General features: G+C 53.2%; 1 protein-coding gene across 1 annotated transcript in view; it reads right to left on the bottom strand.

Annotated features, from left to right (window-relative positions):
- SLC38A10 (solute carrier family 38 member 10) overlaps nucleotides 1-18,914 on the bottom strand; it is a 38,706-nt gene that overhangs the window by 7,464 nt on the left and 12,328 nt on the right. Inside the window, exons 7-13 of the mRNA XM_040582136.1 lie at nucleotides 17,105-17,207; nucleotides 16,113-16,295; nucleotides 14,049-14,160; nucleotides 13,795-13,901; nucleotides 7,413-7,566; nucleotides 910-1,080; nucleotides 149-628 (exon numbers count right to left, since the gene is read on the bottom strand). Coding sequence (XP_040438070.1) covers nucleotides 149-628; nucleotides 910-1,080; nucleotides 7,413-7,566; nucleotides 13,795-13,901; nucleotides 14,049-14,160; nucleotides 16,113-16,295; nucleotides 17,105-17,207 — 1,310 coding nt within the window. The remainder of the gene's footprint in view (nucleotides 1-148; nucleotides 629-909; nucleotides 1,081-7,412; nucleotides 7,567-13,794; nucleotides 13,902-14,048; nucleotides 14,161-16,112; nucleotides 16,296-17,104; nucleotides 17,208-18,914) is intronic.

Raw genomic sequence — 18,914 nt, 5'->3', positions numbered from 1 at the left:
AGGGGCTGTGCGCGCTCACGTGCTAATCCCGTGAAATTCAAAGGGAACACTGGGGCGTAGGTAGGAACAGCCGAATTGCCCGGTCTCCGGGGGGATTACAGGCCAAGAGGAGAGTTTTTTCAGACAAGCCGCTGTGGAGGGAGCTTACCAGGGTTGGCTTCCTTCTCCACGGACTTCGCAGCCTCCTCTGCTTTCCTGGGGAGCTGGAGCTTTGATTTCTCCCCGTCACCTGCAGCCTCAGCTTTCTTCTCACCGTCCGGCACAGCAGCTTGCGCCTTGGCTTCCAGCACTTGTTTATCTGGCTCCAGCTCTTTGTATGGCGGCCTGCCATCCTGCTGCACGATCACCTCCAGGACGTTCTTTGGATTCTTAACAGGCTCGTCAGTCCCTCCCCGCAGTTGGTTCTCAGCAATCGCTTCCTTCCCTTGTTTCGGGCCAAGTGCTTCTTTCTGGGGATTCGGCACGGCTGGCTCCTCCGGCGCCAGCTTAAGCAGATGATCGTCGGCTCCTCCAGGCACAAGCTTGTTCTCATCAGATTCCTCCCGCTCTCGCCCCATGTCCACGACGACTTCATCGTGCGGGACGGGTGGCTCGTGGCGATGCGCTTCCCCCACGGGCAGGGCGATCCCTAGGGTGGGCAACAGGCAGGGTTAGGGAGCTTGGGACTGACGGGAGAAGGTAACAGGCAGCAGGCTCACAGCACACCCAGCACACGCTGCCCTTTTTCAGCCCTGCCTTCCCTTCCTCATCAGGAGGCTGCATTCCTAATGAGCCTCGAGAGCATCAAACACTAAATCACCTTCAGTCCATGAGATAATGCACAGAGATCAGGATCTTTATCCAAAATAGTCCTGCAACATACACCTCCCAGCCCCAACACCAGCACCCTTTCTCCTGGCTCCTCGTTACCTTGATCAGGACGGTCAAGCTGCACTTTCTCCTCCAGCTTTCCTCTCTCCTCCTCTCTCTTGGGTACCTGCATGGGCACCTTGATTTGCGGCTGTTCCATCTCCTCCTTCTCATCTAGCAGTTTGGGTTTATTGCGGCCATCCTCTGCCTCCTCTGCTGCCGGGTTCTGGTCTGCAAAGGCAGGACAACTCATTGCAGGAGGTTACACATGGCCACGCTGCCGGCCCACCGGCAGCACCGAGGGATTGCTTTGCCTGCTGCAGCCCCTTTTACCGACACAAGCCAAACAGCTATTTTCCCTCCAGCATTCGTACGGAGGGCTTGGGGCTTTTGTTCTGGGGTCCCCTGTTTGGTTTCCCTACAAAGGCTTTTGACAGAGCTGGCGGCGCGGCAGCCCAGGCAGCCAGGCAGGGCCGGGATGGAGCGGGATGGAGCGGGGATGGAGCCGGCTGCCGCTGCGAGCCCACGCCGCCAGATGGTAGCATCCTCCCGGCTCCCCGCGCCGGACCCCCGAGCACCGGGAGAACCCGCGGTGGGGTGCAGCCGCAGCCCCCATCGCCCGCCTGTGCTGGCTGCACCCTGCGAAGAGGCTCAAAACCTCTTTTCTTTTCTTTTTTTCCCCATTTTTTTTCTTCCTTTCAGCACACGAGCGTTTCCCCAGCCCGTTGAACGCCGCAAGGATGGGCAGGCGGGAGGAGAGCCGTGCAAGCCCGCAGAAGGCACGAAGTTTTGAGGAGCGCGATTGAACAGGCACAAAGGGGAACTCCAGGGCGGGACACACACACACACACACACACACACACACACACTCCCCCCCCCCCCCCCCTTCCCTCAAAGAGATGGGACGTTTCTGGAAGATGCATCCCAGTCAAACCAGTTGCTGGGTTCAGCACTGAAGTAACCATGTGGAATTCGTGGCATGTCCCACGGGTGGAAACGGTCCCTGCGACCCCAGGGTGGAAGAAGGCAACCCACATAGCGCGGACAGGGACTGAGCTCCTCAGAGGAGCAGCAGAGCAGGAAACTTAATTGTTTCCCAGCACTGAAGTTGTTCTGCAGATTTTTTTCCATCCAACAAACTGAAGTAAAAAAAAAATAATAAAAACTCCTCTATCTTCTGTAACAAAAAATTCCCAACTCTTCCCCCCTTTTGCCCTCCCCCATGCGATTTCCTTTGGGGAATTAATTCTATAAACATCTTTCAATTTTCTCCTCCCCCTCCGCAGGGCTGGTGCGATTTATTACAAGATGAACTCATGGGAAAGCAGAGATTGCCACAACTTCAGCTGCGTGGGCCTTACCCGAGCTGGGGGGGGAAAAGTACAAAATTCTGGCCCAGAGGGATCCGTGCCAGAAGGACCCAGCGCCTCTCCAGAAACACGGACTCCCTGGCCCAGAGCTCCGCGCCCCGTTGGAGGGACGTGCGCAGGGGCTGGCCGGCTTTCCAAGTTTCTTTGGTTCAGGAATGACAGTGGGAGGGGAGAAAAGGACTTGGATTTTCTGAGAAATTAAAATCTAGTACCCAAGGGTCCCTCTCTCCATTAAGGGACTTCCCAGGGTTCAGCAAGTCAGGGCAGGACACTCCTCCTTTCAGGAAAAAATGGACTGCAGGAACCGGTGCCCAGCCCTGGACGGGGGCCCTGGGAAGCGGGAGGCTGAGGCCGGGGAGAGGAGCGCTCAGCACGGCTGCGGATGTTCCCAGCTAAATCCTGGCCTCACAGCAAAAAATTATTTACTCTATTGGAGGAAAGTTTTTCGTTAATTGGTTCATGAAGGCGGGAGATGGCTGCATTTGGAGAAGGCTGCGACGTATCCGAAACCAGAGGACCCAGAGACCCGTGACGCGGGCAGAGCCGTTCCCACGGCGGCAAGATGATGCTTAAGAGGGGAAATGAAAAGGAAAAGGGGGGGAAGCCTTCCACGCAAGTGGGAAATGGAGGAGTTAAAGCCAGAGCTAACCCTGTGCCGGGCAGGGCTTGGCCACAGGACCCTGCAGCAGGTGAAACCCCCTGCGGGTCTGGGACATACCAAGGGACCGGGGGAGGCCCCACTGCTGGGAGAAGAGTTAATCATAAATCAAGAGGCAGAAGCACATTCCCCACTCTGCAAACAATGCAAGAAAAGAACAAAACACAAACAAAACACAAACAAAAATAAAAGCCTCCACGCCATAATAAGACAAAGTTGCCTCTAAGCCGTCATTTGCTCAGCAGGAAACAAAATTAAGTTCATCATCAGGGCGTGAATTAACGACCTCTCACACTGCATGGAAATCTATAAGGGGCTATATGTGGTTTGCAGAGAACAATTTTGCTCGGGATGTGTAATAATCGCTCTAACTGTCTAGTCGCCCTCCAGGTCCCTTTGGAGAGCGTTACAGTAATGCTGCGCCTCTTAATGTTTTATGAGTGGCATTGGACTTCACAGGCAAGGGCTGAGAGGCTGTAAAAGCTCTTTGGCTCACAACAACAGGACCTGGGCGTCAGGCAGCACCGGGAGGGTTCGCTGTGCCTCGGCGCAGCCAGCGGGTCCAGCCGAGCTGCCCCAGCTCACGACGCTCCCCGGCAGCTCGGCTCGCACGCGCGGGGCGGCGCAGGGAAGCCAGGGCTTTCTGCAACTGATTTGTGTGTGTGCGTGCGCGCGCGTATGTGTTGTGGTTTGCCAACAGCCTCTCTAGGCTGCAATAAAATGTCATGATTAGCAACCTAAAAGCTTCCCTTCTCCCCCTGCTCCTGGTTCGGATAGTAGCAATGGTCCCAGAAAGGCATTAAATCCCTCCTCACACAGTTTTCCTATCGCTTTCGTCCACCGCAGCAGCGACTGTAGCCAAAAGCCGCGTGCGCACCCCCAGCTCTCGGCAGAGGCGGCAAGACAAGCCCTGCCGCACTCCCCCTGAGCCAAGGGGGATCCGGCACAGGCACCCCGGGAGCCCCAGGGACAGTACAGGGAGCCCGGGGAGTACAGCACCCTCTCCGTGCTGCTAAGCGATGCCTGGAGCATCATGCAAGGGCTGACAAGGCACACGGGCTTCAGGACCTGCTCATACCGGTCCAGCTCCAGACTCACTCAAATTGCTTCGGCGCAGTGAAACAGAGCAAGATCCACAAGCTCCAGCTAAGGAAAATGAAGACGAACGAGCAGGGCAGAGGGATGGGGGTGAACCACTGCCCTCAAACATGCCGAGCAGCCCTGCAGCCCCAAGCAGGGCAGGGACAAGCCTTCCCTGGGGAGCCCCACACAGCCCCCCCGCCCCAGCTGTGCCTCCCAGAACCCCCCTCCCCCCGAAACGGTTACAGATTTCACAAGGTTATCGAATGGCATCACTGAAATTAGTTCACAGTTGTCTCCTGACGCACCAGCAGTAAAAACGAACCCAAATTACAAGAGGCTGATAGTTCCTTTTCTGTGTCACAGGCACTATTAAAAGCTCGCTCGCACAAAGCACCAGGGAGAGCTGCAGCAGAGTCAAGCTGTTCCTGCAGCTATTAGGAGCTGTGCATAATCCACGTTTCACACATGTTCGGGGCTGCTCTGGCTAATAACGCCAGCGGGGACGCAGCCTGCAGCCAGGCAGGTCTCTTTTTCGGGGGCAAACATGCAGCTGCAGCGCCAGGCCTGCGGAGCACTCAGCATCGTGCCCTGCTGCGTGCCAGCAGAGAAGCCAAACACAGACCCCAGTTTCACCCAAGCCTGTGTGACTCAGACCACCACATCCAGGAGGACACGTGGGATGGATGGAGAAGGGTCCCCAGCACGCGGGCTCCCTGGAGCACTGGGGAAAGGGTGCTCTTGCACAAGGAGCGTGAATCAGGTCTTTGTTACCCGATATTGCACAACACCAGAGAAAAGAAAATGAAGCAGCAACGATCAAGTAAGGAGCTGAAAAATATTACAAAATCTTAATCCACCCCATGAGACCCTCTAGGGTGCTTTCAAATACAGAGAGAAATTGCCTAATTAGCTTTTTTTTTTTAAATGGATAATTGCCTTCATGAGCTTTCACAGGCAGCTTAGCAACCTTTTAACATACGCGCACACGCTGCACGGAGCAGCAGAATGTTTCTGAAAGGGGTTTTATACCTTTCCCGAAGAGCTGCTGACAGTAAACCTCAAGCAATACAGACAGGGGCTGTAATGGGCACTTGGGTGTTGTTAGTAAAAACACTATTCAGAGTTCGCTGGTCAATACGTGTTCACATAAAAGGGCAATGTTCTAATATTCATAATCCCAGGGCCCACAGGGCAGAGTTTTAATGAAAGTCTGTACAGTTCTGGTCTCCGCAACATCAAAGAGGCCAATAAAACTCCTCTCACATGCTGACAGGCAAAAGTCAGACAGTGAAGGCAGCACTGGGAAAAGGCCCCGTGCAGCCCCCAGGTCTGCCTGGGCCAGGCAGCTCCCAGCCGGGGGCCGCGGGGAAGGGGCCCGGCGGCACCCACCGCCTGGGGAAGGGGCCAAGCACCCACTGCTCGCGCCAGGGCAGTGCCCGCGCATTCCAGCTGCAGCCCCACACGAGGAACACGGACCAGATGTGCGCCGGCGGGGCACCCAGGTGATGCGGGGCAGCCCGCATCCTGCGTGCACCCTGAATGACAGGATGCAGCTGCTGTGGCGTTTTCCAGGCTGCAGGCTCCTGCCTTTGCAAAACAAGCCAGGAGAGGATGAGGGGGGAGCTGCGGGGTGGGCAGCAGGGGGAAGAAGGGCACCATTTAACGCCTCTCATTGCTAGTCAGGCCGACATCCCGCAGAGGCACAGGGAGGCACGGATCCAAGGCACGGGGCGGTTCTCCTGGGGCAGCCCCATCCACCCGCCGCTGCTCCCACAGCACCGATCCTTGTTCCCCTTCCTCTGCCCGGCTCCGTCTCCCCCTGCGCCATCCCGCTGCCTCCTCCCGGGGGATGGAGCACCCAGGCCAGGCTGCGCTCCCAGGGCAGAGCCAGCAGTCCCCTGCTACAAAAGGGACCAGACCGAGCTCAGAGGGCAGCGGAGCATCCCCGGGCAGATGCTCGTCACTGCCTCAGGAGCTGCACAGCTCCTCCCTGGGAAGTTTATGAACCAGGAGCACTAAACCCGCCTTCCTCTCAGGTAGGATTATTTAATCCAGCACCAAGTACCACGCACTGAAGGCTAATGGCAATGAGCCCTGGGTGCACACAGCGGGTACGGCAGGGCAACCAACGAGTCGCTGTGCGACACCATGATTAGACGTGGGCGTCCTGCTCTGCCACCCTGGTTCATGCGGAGAAGAAGCGGAGAAGAGATTTAGCAAACTCCAGCGGACAACATCTTTTATGGGACTTTTTTTTATTTTCCCAGTCACAAGAACACGTGTCATTAGCGACTCCTCCTGAAACAAGCAGCTGTTCTTTGGCCATTACTGCTCCAAAATTAACCAAGACGGAAGAATTCAATTGCATCCCTCCTCCCAGCCCTGCTGAGTGTGCTCGATTAAGGGATTGAGAGCATCTTTTGCTTAGAGTTCACGGGCATCCTAGTGCCTGAGAAGGCATGCACGCCTTGGGTAAACCACGAGCGCAAACGCATAAAACCCCAGCACTGCCAGGGACAGAGCAACCCAGGAGTGAATGTTATCGGCAGCAGCACCGGTGTCTCGGAGACACTCAAAGCTGCTCAGCAGGAACACAGCCAACAACCAGGAGGGAGGATGATCTCCAGAAGAGACAGCCCCTTTCTCCCTTCCGTTCTCAATCTCTGCGAGGATATTTCAAGGCCCCCAAAGAACAAAAGAAGGAAAAAAAAAAAAAAAAAAAAAGCACGAGTAGATCCAAACAAAAATAAAATAAAGAAACAGGACACAGCCACAGACGAGGGGCAGTGCAGGGTCAGGCGACACCTGCTAGCAATGGCCTTGCAAGGCAAGCCTGCAGCTGGGGAAGGGAGGGATTGGCCGTAATTCTATCAACGGCCACAGTAAACAAATAATAAATAATGTGAACCAGTAAACAAAGCTGAGGCATAATCACGGGCTTTGTCAGAGCTAAAACCGAACCAAATTTATATCCTCACAACCAAAAAAAAAGTCAGTGCCCATAAATTTACATACCTTTGAGTGCAATGAATGGCTTGTTCTTGGAACTGCAGACAATGTACTGGCAGAAATGGTGAAAGCAGCCCTGTTTGGACACTCACACCCCTCATACAGGTGGCCAACACGGAGCCATCGCTGGGCTGCACTCACAGAGCTGCATTTGTTACCCTGAACGGGTAGATCCATGCTCTGTTCCTTACCCTACCTTTCTTTTCCCTTCTCAAAAGAACAGCTCCCACAAGGTACCATCAGAGCTTGCACCAGGCTTTTCCAGAAGGCAAAACTACAGCCTTTCTTGGGAAAAGTCCCCGGGATGCTGTGAAGATGCATGGAGCTGCCTGGAATTGACCCTGCTTCCACCACACTTTTTAAAATAAGAAAAATACGTATTTTTTCCTTATGAGGTGGACCTGGGAGCAGGGCTGGGAAGCACAACTCAAGTAGACACATACCTGGGATTTTGACTGAATCCTGGTCAATTCTGCTCTCCTCTCCATCCAGGTGCTCCAAGCCCACCACTTCTGTCTTCACAGGGATGTCCTCTGTCGCAGACAAGGTGGTATAGGTACTAATAACCAGTATTCCCAGGCCAATCCACAGTATAATCTGCACAACATGCCAGAACTTCAGTTAGCACAGCAAAACAAACGGGACTGCTCTGTACAGCATTCTTCATGCAAACAGTGTCTCTAAACAATTCAAAGCTCACTGCAATTTGCAATTACACATGTCAGTAACAGGGAGAGAACAGGACGGAAATTTAAGAGGCAGAAAAGAAAAAACCAGTAGCTTTTGGCTCAGATTTGTATTTGGATGTAGAGGCGTTCAAAGGAAAGTTTCAGATGCTGGAAGCTGTTGAAAAGGCAACTCCTGTTATCAGAAGGGCTGAAAAGCAAGCGGACAGGATGTAAGGGTAGAAAAATGCGTGTGGCAGACACGAGACCAGCTGCAAAGACTCATTCCCTGATATTTCCAGCAGCTACATTAGAGCACCATGAAATCAGGTCTGGCTGAGAACAGAGGTACCTGACCTGTTTACAGCCTAGAAAGGTTTCTTGGGAGTTGTTTAAATATTCTTATTTTTGAAAGCAAGAATAAGATGTCCACACACAAGTCCTGGCGGCCAGCACTCAAGAAGCTGATAAGATGTAACTCACTGATTTCCAGAAAGCTGGGACCAAACAGAATAAAAACAGAAAGAATCCGAACCCTGTGGAGGGAAGAGCTCTACAGAATGTCTCTAGCTGAAAAAGGAGAAAGCGACTGTTGTGGTTTAATGCCAGCAGGTAACCAAGTACCACGCAGCCGCTTGCTCAGTCCCCGCTCACCCCGAGGTGACCACCACCAAAAAGAACATTTCTACGTTTTTTTATCTAATGATAAATTGACCTAAAAGGATCTATATCCACATGAGCCGTAAGAAAGACTAAAAAAACTCTCTCCACAAAATAAAAATATCTCCGGGAGCACTAGCAATTCACGGGGTAACTCAAGAAGGACAAGCAAGACGATGCGCGACAGCAATGGGAGCAGAGGAACGCCTGCCGTGCTTGGTGGCAGGGCTGCCAAATGCCTCCCTGCTCCTCCGGACGGGAGCGGTACTGGAGCGAAGAGCCGAGCAGACGGATTGCTGGTCAACGATGCTGACTGGGGAAATTTAATTAAACCCTATTGTATTATTTTTACCTTTTACAATCATTTGCAATTGTCGCAATAAGGGCTTCTCATGGAACCTGGTATGCACGTCAACAGCACTGCGAACGACTGGTAGGAGAGAGTCGGCCACAGTCCGTGCTGAAGGAAGCAGGCAAAGAAGCGGCACCTCCTGCTAGAAACTCGGGTCTCCCCACATCCCCACAAACTCCTTTTCACAACCGACCACAGAAGCTACAGGAACTATCATATGCAAAACAGAAAACGCCTCTGCAGTGCCAGGAAGCTGAAAGTTTGCAGCAAACTGGTATTTATGATGCAGCAATTCCCCTCTCTCTTTTTTTTTTTTTTTTTTTTTAATTAAGAATATCCTGCTCTCTGAAATGCCAAGGATCTGGCTTATTTCTGCAGCTCTGCATGCGGCAGCAAAGGATCCAAGACAATGCTGCAAATTGCATCTTTTCTTTGCACCTCATGGCTGTCCTGCTCGATGCTTGGAGCTTGCAGACAGCAGACTGCTGGTTCGCCCATCCCTGCCCCTGCTGTGGCCGTGCTGGCTGCTGGGGAGCAGGCACCGCTTTTTCCACCAGGCGCCTAACAAGAACAACCTGGTATGCCTGCTTCACCAGGCAATTGCATAAAAGTCTCAACCTGCAAAGGAGAAATGCTGCTTTGGTACACGACCTTGCTGCTGTCCAGTAGGAACCACACAAGCTGCCTGGCCCCTTGGCAGAGCAGTGGAACATCCAGAGTGTTGGCGATTCTGGCTTGGGCTGTGTCTCACAAGGGGACCACATCCTGCAGGACTCACCCTATTCCCCCACAATCCTTACCCTGCAGCATTCACATCACGATTAACAAAAAGCACAACGAAAGGATGCTACTCGGTGTGAAGAAAACCAGGGACAGACACAGGGGAGCACTGCTACAATGGGAAGCTGCCAGAGGGAGAAAACTGAAAATAAAGGGGGAGAGGTGAAATTGAAAGGAGAAGTTAAAATGTTGGCACCTTCAGGGGAGGGAGGAGAGGCTAACATTTTCCTCTCCTTCCTCATGCTGAGGGGGATTGCACAGAAACATGGGCCAGCACAGCCAGAGCCTTGGGCCCAGGAGACCCCGCTCTCAGCACCCCGCTGCAGACACACAGGCGCCTGCTGCAGAAGGAAAAGGTTGGCGGGACATGAAGCAGCTCTGGACAAGGGGTGAGCAGCACGGCCAGGGAGCAGAGGCCAGACCTTAGAGACGTTGCAAAGGAAACAGAAGTAAAATCTGCTCCCTGCCTTGCCGCGTGGGTGCACAAAGAGCAGATATCCTGCCACCCTGCTCAGGCCAAAAGCAGAGTCAGCAGGTCCCTGCCACTGCTGCCCTCGGCTTGGAGCTCGTCCACTTCCTCCCCTCACACAATCTACAGCCCTGGCAGAAATGCATTTGGTGACTGCAGAGCTGTTCTGGCATCTTCCAGAAACAACAGCGGAGAGGAAGAGCGTTTCCACAAAGAGGATCTATTCTGGTGCCACAGGAACTAGAAGCAACGTGGGAGAGGAGGGAACTGTAGAAAACGTCTGAAAACATTAAATGTTTTAAAAGGATTTTTGTTGTTTCTTATCTTAGTGGGGAACCACGGGCTTGAATGCCTCAGATTCAAAACCCCTTTGATTGTTTAACATTTGGAGCTCATCTGTGAGCTTCCCGGAGCAGCGGGTACGGGCACACGTGGCAGTCAAAGACAGGCTGGGCTGTCCACGAACCAGCAGCCATCCCTCACCTTCAGCTCCCCCCGTCAGCACACCTCCTCCTCACCTCCTCCATCAGCAAGTGAAGACCAGAATAAAGAGGTCCACAATCTGGCTTAACTCCACGGTGACACTCCTGACATGGAAAACCAGGCACTTTTTACTCAAAGGACCCCCCCAAGGCTAACCTGGCAATCGAAGGAAGAGGAATGGGGGCTGCAAGGACTGAGCGCTCAAGGAACCAAGCACGGTGGAGCCACCCACTCCCAGAGCGTTCAGCTGGAGAGCTGAGAACCTGGAGCAAGGAGAGGGTCAGCACAGCAAAGCAGTTATAAGCCAGTGTCTGGTCTCACAGGAGGGATGCCCCTCACATCTCTGACAAGCTGAGACCCTTCCCCAGGAGGGCCTCTCTGTGTGGACACAACAAGTGGACACGCAAAGCCCTCTGGCTGCAGCTTGCTCCAGCAGGCAGGTCAGCAAGGCAAGAGCCTGTCTCCCGAGAGAAGTGCTCTGAGCACGGTCGGGAATTCAGGAGCGGAAGTTTACGCGGCCGTTTCCTCTGCTGGTCGCCTTCCCTCGGTCGTCCTTCCTCCCAGAAGATAACTCGAACTTTGTACAGAAGTGCCATTAGCCCAGATCATCTCTAACCACGCCTGAGCCATCAGCGGGAAGCAAAAAAACTGCATTTGTGTAGAGTGACGACATCCTCCAAGCTGGGCTGTTTTGGACACCAAGCGCTTGGAGGGACAGAGTCATGGCGAAGGAATGCAGAGCCCCGGTCACTGCCGGGCTCCTCTGCTGCACTGCTGCAGAGATGCCGTTTGAAGGGCCGTACCGACCCAAAGTGCCTGCGGTGAAGGTGCGCTGGCCGCCACGCTGCCAGGGAGGGCAGAGGGGAATCTCTTTTCCATCCGCACAGGAGCGAGACCGAGGGGTCATTTCCTGACCTCGAGCAGCCTCTCCACAGCTCCTCTTCCCCAAGTGGGACAACAGCAGCTCTGGCCTCCCTAGGAGGGGCCTCTTGGACAGGCTTGTGTCAACACTGGGAAGCCAACACCTTCCTGTTCGAAGTTAAACACTCTGTTTACAGACCTTAACCCGACCTTCAGCAGCACTCTGCCAAACCTCACTGTCCCCCTGGCTCGAGGCTCCCGGAGGGCAGCTGGACACGGATCCGCACCTTTACAGCTTGATGCTTAACCACAAGAAAGAGAACGCTCTCCCCAGTTCGTTCGCAGCGCTGCATGACTGACTTCAAGCCTTTTAACTGCTCTGCTAGCTGACTGTCTTTCCAACACTGCAAGCCTTTCAACCACGCACCCCCAGCCCAGCCCAGCCCCGGCCCCAGCCCCAGCCGGCTAATGAGCGGCTGCAATAATTAAAAGCTCGCTGGTAGAAGTTGCCAGTGCTCTTTGCTGACCAGCAAACACCTGGGAATGCCCACATCCCTGCCCCTGGAACCCTCTTCACTACTTCTAGTGCAACTTTCCCATTTTGTAGCCCCACCTTGCACCACGTTCCCAGCCCAGTAAATTTGAACTCCCCGTCTCGCCAGCCCCGTAAGCTGCCCAACACGGGACTTTGCCGGATGCCAGAGGCGGCCCAATAAAAGCAGCCAGTTCTCGGCAGCAGCACCACAAGAGTCAAGATAACTCAGGCAAGTGTAAAAGCTAGCATTGAGAAGGTCTGCTGCTTTGGAAGAAAGCTAAAGATGACGGAGGGAGGGAGAAGATACGTGTTCATTGTTCAGACAGAGAAAAGCAGGAAGGGACAGCTACGCCTAGGGCCGGCTCCTTCTCCCCCTCAACTGCCACTTTTCACAGGAGCATATTTTGATGGAGTGGAGTGCCTGATCAAAGAAAAGCAGGAATGAAGGAGGAGACCAAAGACAGAGCCTTCAGGGAAAGAATAAATGAGTCTTTGCAGAAGACCTGGATGAACAAGGAGAGGGGGGGCTCAGAATTTGGCTCCAGAGCGGAGGCGGGGAGGTGCTCTGCAGCCTAGCGCGCTTCTGAAGGCAGGTGTGCCCTTGCTGCAGCACTTCAGTGCATCGGTCAAAGCAAGTATGCAAACTTGACAGATAATGGATCATTCAGGAGAAAACTGGACAGCTTGCTACCAGCCCCTTGAAATGCCAGGGTAACCTGGGGACTGATACTTTAGATAAGCCCTTGTTCCTTTGTGGGGCTTTCTGCAGGACAAACATCTTCACCAGCCGTGTGACCAGCATTTCGGGTCAAGCATTGTGAGGGCCCCACTGTTCAACCCCGGGCAGCTGACAGTCGCCTCTGTGCAGCCAGTCTAAGAGCTCAGCACATCCTAAGTGCAGTTTCAAGGCACTGCAGAGAAACGTTCTGGCTCAGCCGGAATAGAAAGCAATTCTTGAAAGTGCTCTTTGTTTCCCTGAAAAATCCAGGCTGGCATTCAGGCTCCTGCTTGGGGTTTCAGTCAAAGAAGTTAGGACCAAAGTGTCAGAATCCAGAGTGAAAGCTGGAAAGTTGGACTATTTCCTTGTGTCAGAGAAAGCATGGGGAAAGAAAAAAATATGCCCTGCTTAAAAACTTCATGTACATTTGCAAACCCACAAGTCATTAAACACAGAAAAAGCCATTAGTTCTGTAGGACCCACAAAAATGTCGTCCTCTCCCCCTGCTGACTCTGCAGTTTGCCGAAAACCTTATTCCCAGCCCAGCACTGTCGTGACTGGCAATGCTGGGGCAGAGGCCTGCTAAAGGCAGCGGATTAAGTTATTGTTAGGAAAAAAACAAAACACGTTAACTTCAGCCCCACAAAAAGCACAGTATTTGCAGAAGCAGAGAGATCAAGCCCAGCAAAGAGCCACTTTGTTTCAGTCCCTGAGGAGGCCAATCCAAACTGGAGCAAAAGGAAAAGCTAAACTTCTAACAGCCTCCAAACGACCCCAATTTTTTAAAAATCAATTCCTGAAGCAACACCTCTATGTGTGTGTTCCTTTTTATTATTATTTTGGTTGAAACCAGAAAGCTGAGGGTCAGCAGCAAGAACCGCATCGCTGAGAAACCGTGTTTATTTTACCCAGCCTGAGCAGGTTGGGATGTAAGGCCTGTTAAGGTTTTATAGGCTGCCTGGATTTCCCATTCTGCGGATACAGAACCTGAAGCCCACCAGAAGGTGGACTGGAAGCAGCAGTTTATGCACCAAATGAATGTTTCACTTGCTGCTGGATGGACAAAAAGAGCTGGTGTTCCAGCACAGGGCAGGCCATGCACCGGGTCAGCACCTCCTCTGCTGCATGCCCATAAGCAACCCTGCTCAGAGCAGCCGACCAGAACAGCTCCCACCTGTACCGGGCAAACTGGAGAGGGAGGCTGGAGGAGGTGCTGAGCAGTTTCCCTCCTGCAGCCAAATTAACTACGTTCCCAGGCTCTGCAGAGGGCTTAGGGAGACATCAAGCAGCATCAGCACTGACCTGTGAACAAAGTGCGTTCTTGTGGATCTTCTTGTAAATAAGAGCCGGGCAGATAAAACAAATGAGGCTTCCCATGGTAGCACCTGTCAGGCCCAGAACTGTTTCCACTGGCAAAGAAGAAAAGAAGTCAGCAAAGGCCCCTTCCAGGACTGCCAGAGCCCACTGAGTCTGGCCACCCCACCCAGAAACGCAAATAAAAAAAGACCAGAGAAAACAGCCAAGCAACCAGCCCTTGCCCCCAGCTCCTCGCTCACCGTTTGGGATCATGATGCCTCCTACCATGGTTCCAAACACAACAGCCAGCGTCAGGGCTTTGAACCGAAGTGGGGGCATATAACCCCCAGCAGCGAAGGTACCGTCTTTTTGCTGGAAGGGAAAAGGTGGGAGAGGGAGAGTGAGTTTAGCTCCTGTATCAGAACTGCGCAGTTCCTAAGCAATTACCCCAGCGGGGTCCAGCAGCTTCGTCACCTCGACACTGTGGTCTCTGCAGAGCCAATGCTGGGGGGGCTGTTAGACGTGGTTGAGCAGTTTTAATACGCAACTGCATCTGAGCCTTCAGAACAAGACTGATGGGGGGCACAGAGCCAAAGCTGCTGTTTCCATCCTGCCCCAAATGTGAACCGTACAGCTGTATCCCGGTCCGTGCCAGCGCTGCAGCCGTCCAGCCTCAGCGGGCAGCCCCGAGGCCGAGGGCATGAGAAAGGAGCACAGCTGAGGAGGCAGGAGGGAGAACGGTCACAGGGGGAAGAGCTCTGCTTTCGCTGTGGTAAGGTGCACCCCAACGCCGCCGGGAGCAGGGCTATTCCCACCGCACTACACCACGTGTACCAGCTCCTGCAGCTTGATGGAAGACACCCCAGCTAAATGGCAGGGAGGAGGATCAGTGCTGCTGGGGAGCTGCTGATATCAGAGGGCTTCCCGATGCCCTCCACTTCCCATCCCATCCCCGCACTCCAAGTGGGAGGTGCAGAAGGCAGAGGACCCAGCGAACCCACATGCCCTGCAGAACCAGCGGGTCCCCGCTCTCCTGGCTGCACAGATGGGAGAGGAAAGCAAAGTGACACGCTCAGAACCCGAAGAGCAACGAGCTGAGCCCAAGCAAGAACAACAGTCTTCCCAAGCCTTTCCAGCGCTTACTCCTCTGCACCCGCTGGCTTTCACTGATCGTCTTGTCCCACCCTCAGGCCCTCCCGATGTGAGAAAAGAGCCGGGGGCTTCTCACAGGCAGAAGTGGCAGGATTTAGAGCTATAAATTGCTCAAGTTTTATTTCCTGCCCTAAGAGGTTTCTATTTATGCAGATACACAAAGGCCTCAGAACATTCCCACAATCTCTTACTGTTATTTACTGAATACCATCGGCATGCTTAGTGCCGTACAATACACAGAGGAGAACACGCTACTGCCACAAGGGACTTACAGTCTAAATCAGACAGACCAACTATAGTCACAAAGGCTGTCTGAAGATCCGACCCTGGGAAAGGTGAATGTGTGGGAGGGGGCTGTATTCCACCGCATGCTTTGCACCAGACCAGCACCAAACAGCAAGGGGAGGCACTGGAGGAAGGGGACACCTGAACCTGGAGGGGAGCAGGCTGCTCAGGGGGCCAGTGACAAAGGTGCAAGGATGAGAATAATAAAAGAGCAGAAATGAGCAGGCACACACAGAAGCAAGAAGTGAGGCTGGGCTGGGCTCTGAGGCTAGGAACAGAAGCTCGAGCTAAATGCAAAGCAAGATCGAGTTGGCCAGCAAAAGGATGCCAGCTGGAGCAGCAGGAAATAAGGAGGCTCCTCTGTTTCCAAAAGCACATTTCTCCCTCTCTCTGAGGGGGAGAACCACCTCGGCTCTGAACTGTGTAACACTTCTGCGCGAGAGCCGAAATCCCCAGCGGAGCAGGGAAGTAGCAGCCACGGGACTTGGGGCACAGCAGAGCAACAGCAGGCTTCAGACTCACAGCTCCAGCACTTCTGCCCATGAAATTCCTCTGCAGAGAGGACAAGAACCTCACAAGTACCAGAGATTAACCATTCTGCAGAGCAGGATTTACAGTCTGCCACAGGCCTCCTGCTGCACCATTACCACACACCAGGCACTTAGGATTTTACTGTGAGTTGAGGGTTTGTCCCTTGGATAGCGAGTCCCCACCACAAGTCAGGAACATGCAGTCGTCAGTGGAGTCTCACAGAACCAAGTCACATTTGTAGCCCAGGTCAGCAGCCAGCAGCAGAAGCCAAAGAGTCACAGTAGCCCTTCAAAAAGCAAGTTCAAAGGTGCAGGCCAAGGCAGCCAGCTGCTCCTGGCCATACAGGAGCATCTTACCTGCTGCTCAAAGAGAAGGGTGTTCAGCGCCTGTCTGCACGGGAGAATCATCATCGGAAACCCCACAGCTACCGACATCATGAATCCCACTCGAATCATCTCCGTCACAAGGTTGGAAGGGAAGTTCATTAGGACGTTCCCCGCAATGGCTTCAGTGTAACTCACGTAGCCAAAGAAGCCCACCTGTGCGGCAGGAGGGGAGGTGAGTGGAGGGGTTTGACTCCAAAGCACATTCACATCTGCTCTTTACAAAAGGGTGCAGGACAGCAATCTCCCACGAGTTAGGACCAGACAGCCAAGGAGGGGATGCGGGGCCACCTCCACAGAGAACTTGCCAGCGGCCCCAGCTGCAGCACCCCCAAAAGCTGAGACAGGCGGTTAACAAACAGTGGGACCTTCCTAAAAGCAGAGGCAAGTTTGTCACCAAATACAGGGGCTTTCACTGCAGCCAGGGAATGCTGCCACTGCTCGTGACACAGAGCGATGACACTCTGCTGCCAGGCCCACCGACAGGCCCCTGCAACAAAGGAGGGGCCATAACAATTCCCCACAGCAGCCCAGCTCATAGGACAAGGCTCTTCTCAGGAATTATTAACTGAGTTCTATTAACCGGTGCTTTATGAGGCATAACTTTCTTCATATCTTTCCAACTGCAACAGGCTGAAAGAAGCTCTCATAAACTCTGGGCAGCATCTCCAGCTCCAGGCTGGGCCCTGGAAGGCAGAGAGCAGGCTGATGCGCATGGAAAAGCGGGGTCTCCATGCTGCGTCCACCCAAGGAAATGGGCCATGCTGAAAATTTGGACTCTCCAAATGCCTCCTGCCCTGTTCGGTTCATCATCTCCCATCTAATTTTGCTTTCAGCAACACGACTTATCTTTCAGAATAAATACAGATAAGCAGAAACCAGCCCCAACTGAAGATAAATCATCATCCCCGTTGCCCCTCCAGAGTGTGTCTTCTGGCAAGGAAAGAGAAGGGGAAGTGTCTTACCGTAATGTAAAAGGTGGTGACCACGTTTAGGGAAGAAGCGAATATGGAGCTCATGATTTTAACAGATGGCTCATCCAAGCTATCATAGGTAGGCAAGACCTGACTGTAGAAAAGGGTAAATTATTTAAGGAAACCTTTTGCAGAGAGAGAAAACCCCAACCCCAGCATGTTCTCTGCCTCAGCCCAGCAGCAAAGAATCCCTGACACCTTCCCCCTATGGAGCATAAACACTCACTGCTATTCCACAATTTATATTGCTAATGCCAAGAGATTTCAGAACACTCATAACTTTAAGTGTTGCAAAAATATTCCTGCTCTCCCCACCCCACCACGTGGAGCTAAACGTGTGATGTAAACATTTTGGTTCAAAAGTGTTGCAAAATGAATGACCGTTTGTTCCAGTGAAACACCAGTGGCACCAGGCCAGGCAGCGCATTGGAGATTATTGTTCTTGGAGCTCTCTATGCTGATAATTAAAGCAACGCAGTGTTTACAGAGTAAAAGCAGGAAGAAGGTTAGAGCATCACACTGTCTAAAAGAAAAGTTAAACAAACAAAACTAAATGCAACGCCTGTAATATTTCAGCACTGCTGCTAGAGCCGAGTTCATAGAAAGCTGGGAGAACCAATAACACGGGATTTGGGGTATTTACAGACTTGGAAAGCATGTGGAATGTACTTTTTGACATCAGGTGCATATTTTAGCAACTCATTAACCTCTTGTTACTTAAGTCAAGTGGCTACACTGTGGCTTCACATTACTGAAGTAACTCTCAGTAGAAGCGGGGGGAGAACCCAGTGAGATGGGAAGGGGGTATCCCCAGCTCCAGTGGGCACAAAGCCATTAACAGAAAGTGTGTCAAACTGAGGCCAAGCAGAAAAATCCTTAACCCTTAATCCCTTAACATCACACGGTGCTGCACAAAGGAAGCTGAGCACATCGGCTCACAGGAACCTGCAAGACGCACAGGGTCGGTGAATGCAGCACCGTGACAGCCACTTACTGGCAGGGAGCAAGGAGAGCAGCCTCTCCAGGAGTCTCTCCATTCTGGAACCTCCGTCAGATTAACCGACTATGTCCCAGACCTCCCACGAGGGGAAGGGGGCCAGCCAAACATCCAGGCACATGAAGGAGAAGAAAGGAGGGAAGCTGAGAGGTTCTGCAGTGCGTGGAGTGGCACAGCCAGGCCAGGCTCGTGTTAGTGCAGGAGCAACAGCAGTGACATGGGGACAAGCGCCATGCAAAGTCCAGCAGCACCCAGGACTCCTGCCATCACATGAGGGCACCCGTTTGGCCAGCTTGGGTTTGGAGGACCAGCACTGTGTCCCTCAGGCCCCCACAACACGCTGCTGGGCCCCCCTGACCACCGCCCAGCTCTCAAGGCGGAGCACGAGGACAAGAAGCATGCTGCAACAAGCAGCACGTCCTCATGCTCCAGGGTTTCTTTTTAAGCAGAAAGACTGCACTGAAGGCCAGCAAAGGAGCAGGGATCCTTCCCCACGTTATCTGTTACACACCTCAAAGAGGGCCCAAGGCTCTTGAGCAGAGAGCAGGCAAGTCAGCACAAGCATTAAGAGCGGCCTTGCTTCAGAGACAGCCAGAGCTACCTCAGGGTACCTGTTCTTCACCTTCACTGCAGGGAGCACACCTCGTACAGGCTCTCTGAGCCCGGCCCTAACTCAGACCACAAGGAACTGATGCTCACAGGGGCAATGAACAACAGCCTGACTTTTATTACCCCTGTGAATTCAGCATTTTTGCATCCATCTGCACCAGAAGAGCCATCTCCAGAAATTAGAAGCTTTCTCCT

The sequence above is a fragment of the Falco naumanni genome, chromosome 1 (assembly GCF_017639655.2).
Source record: "Falco naumanni isolate bFalNau1 chromosome 1, bFalNau1.pat, whole genome shotgun sequence".
Taxonomy (NCBI): domain Eukaryota; kingdom Metazoa; phylum Chordata; class Aves; order Falconiformes; family Falconidae; genus Falco; species Falco naumanni.
The sequence above is the reverse complement of the archived record's forward strand: the minus strand, read 5'-3'. Positions and strand labels throughout refer to the sequence as shown.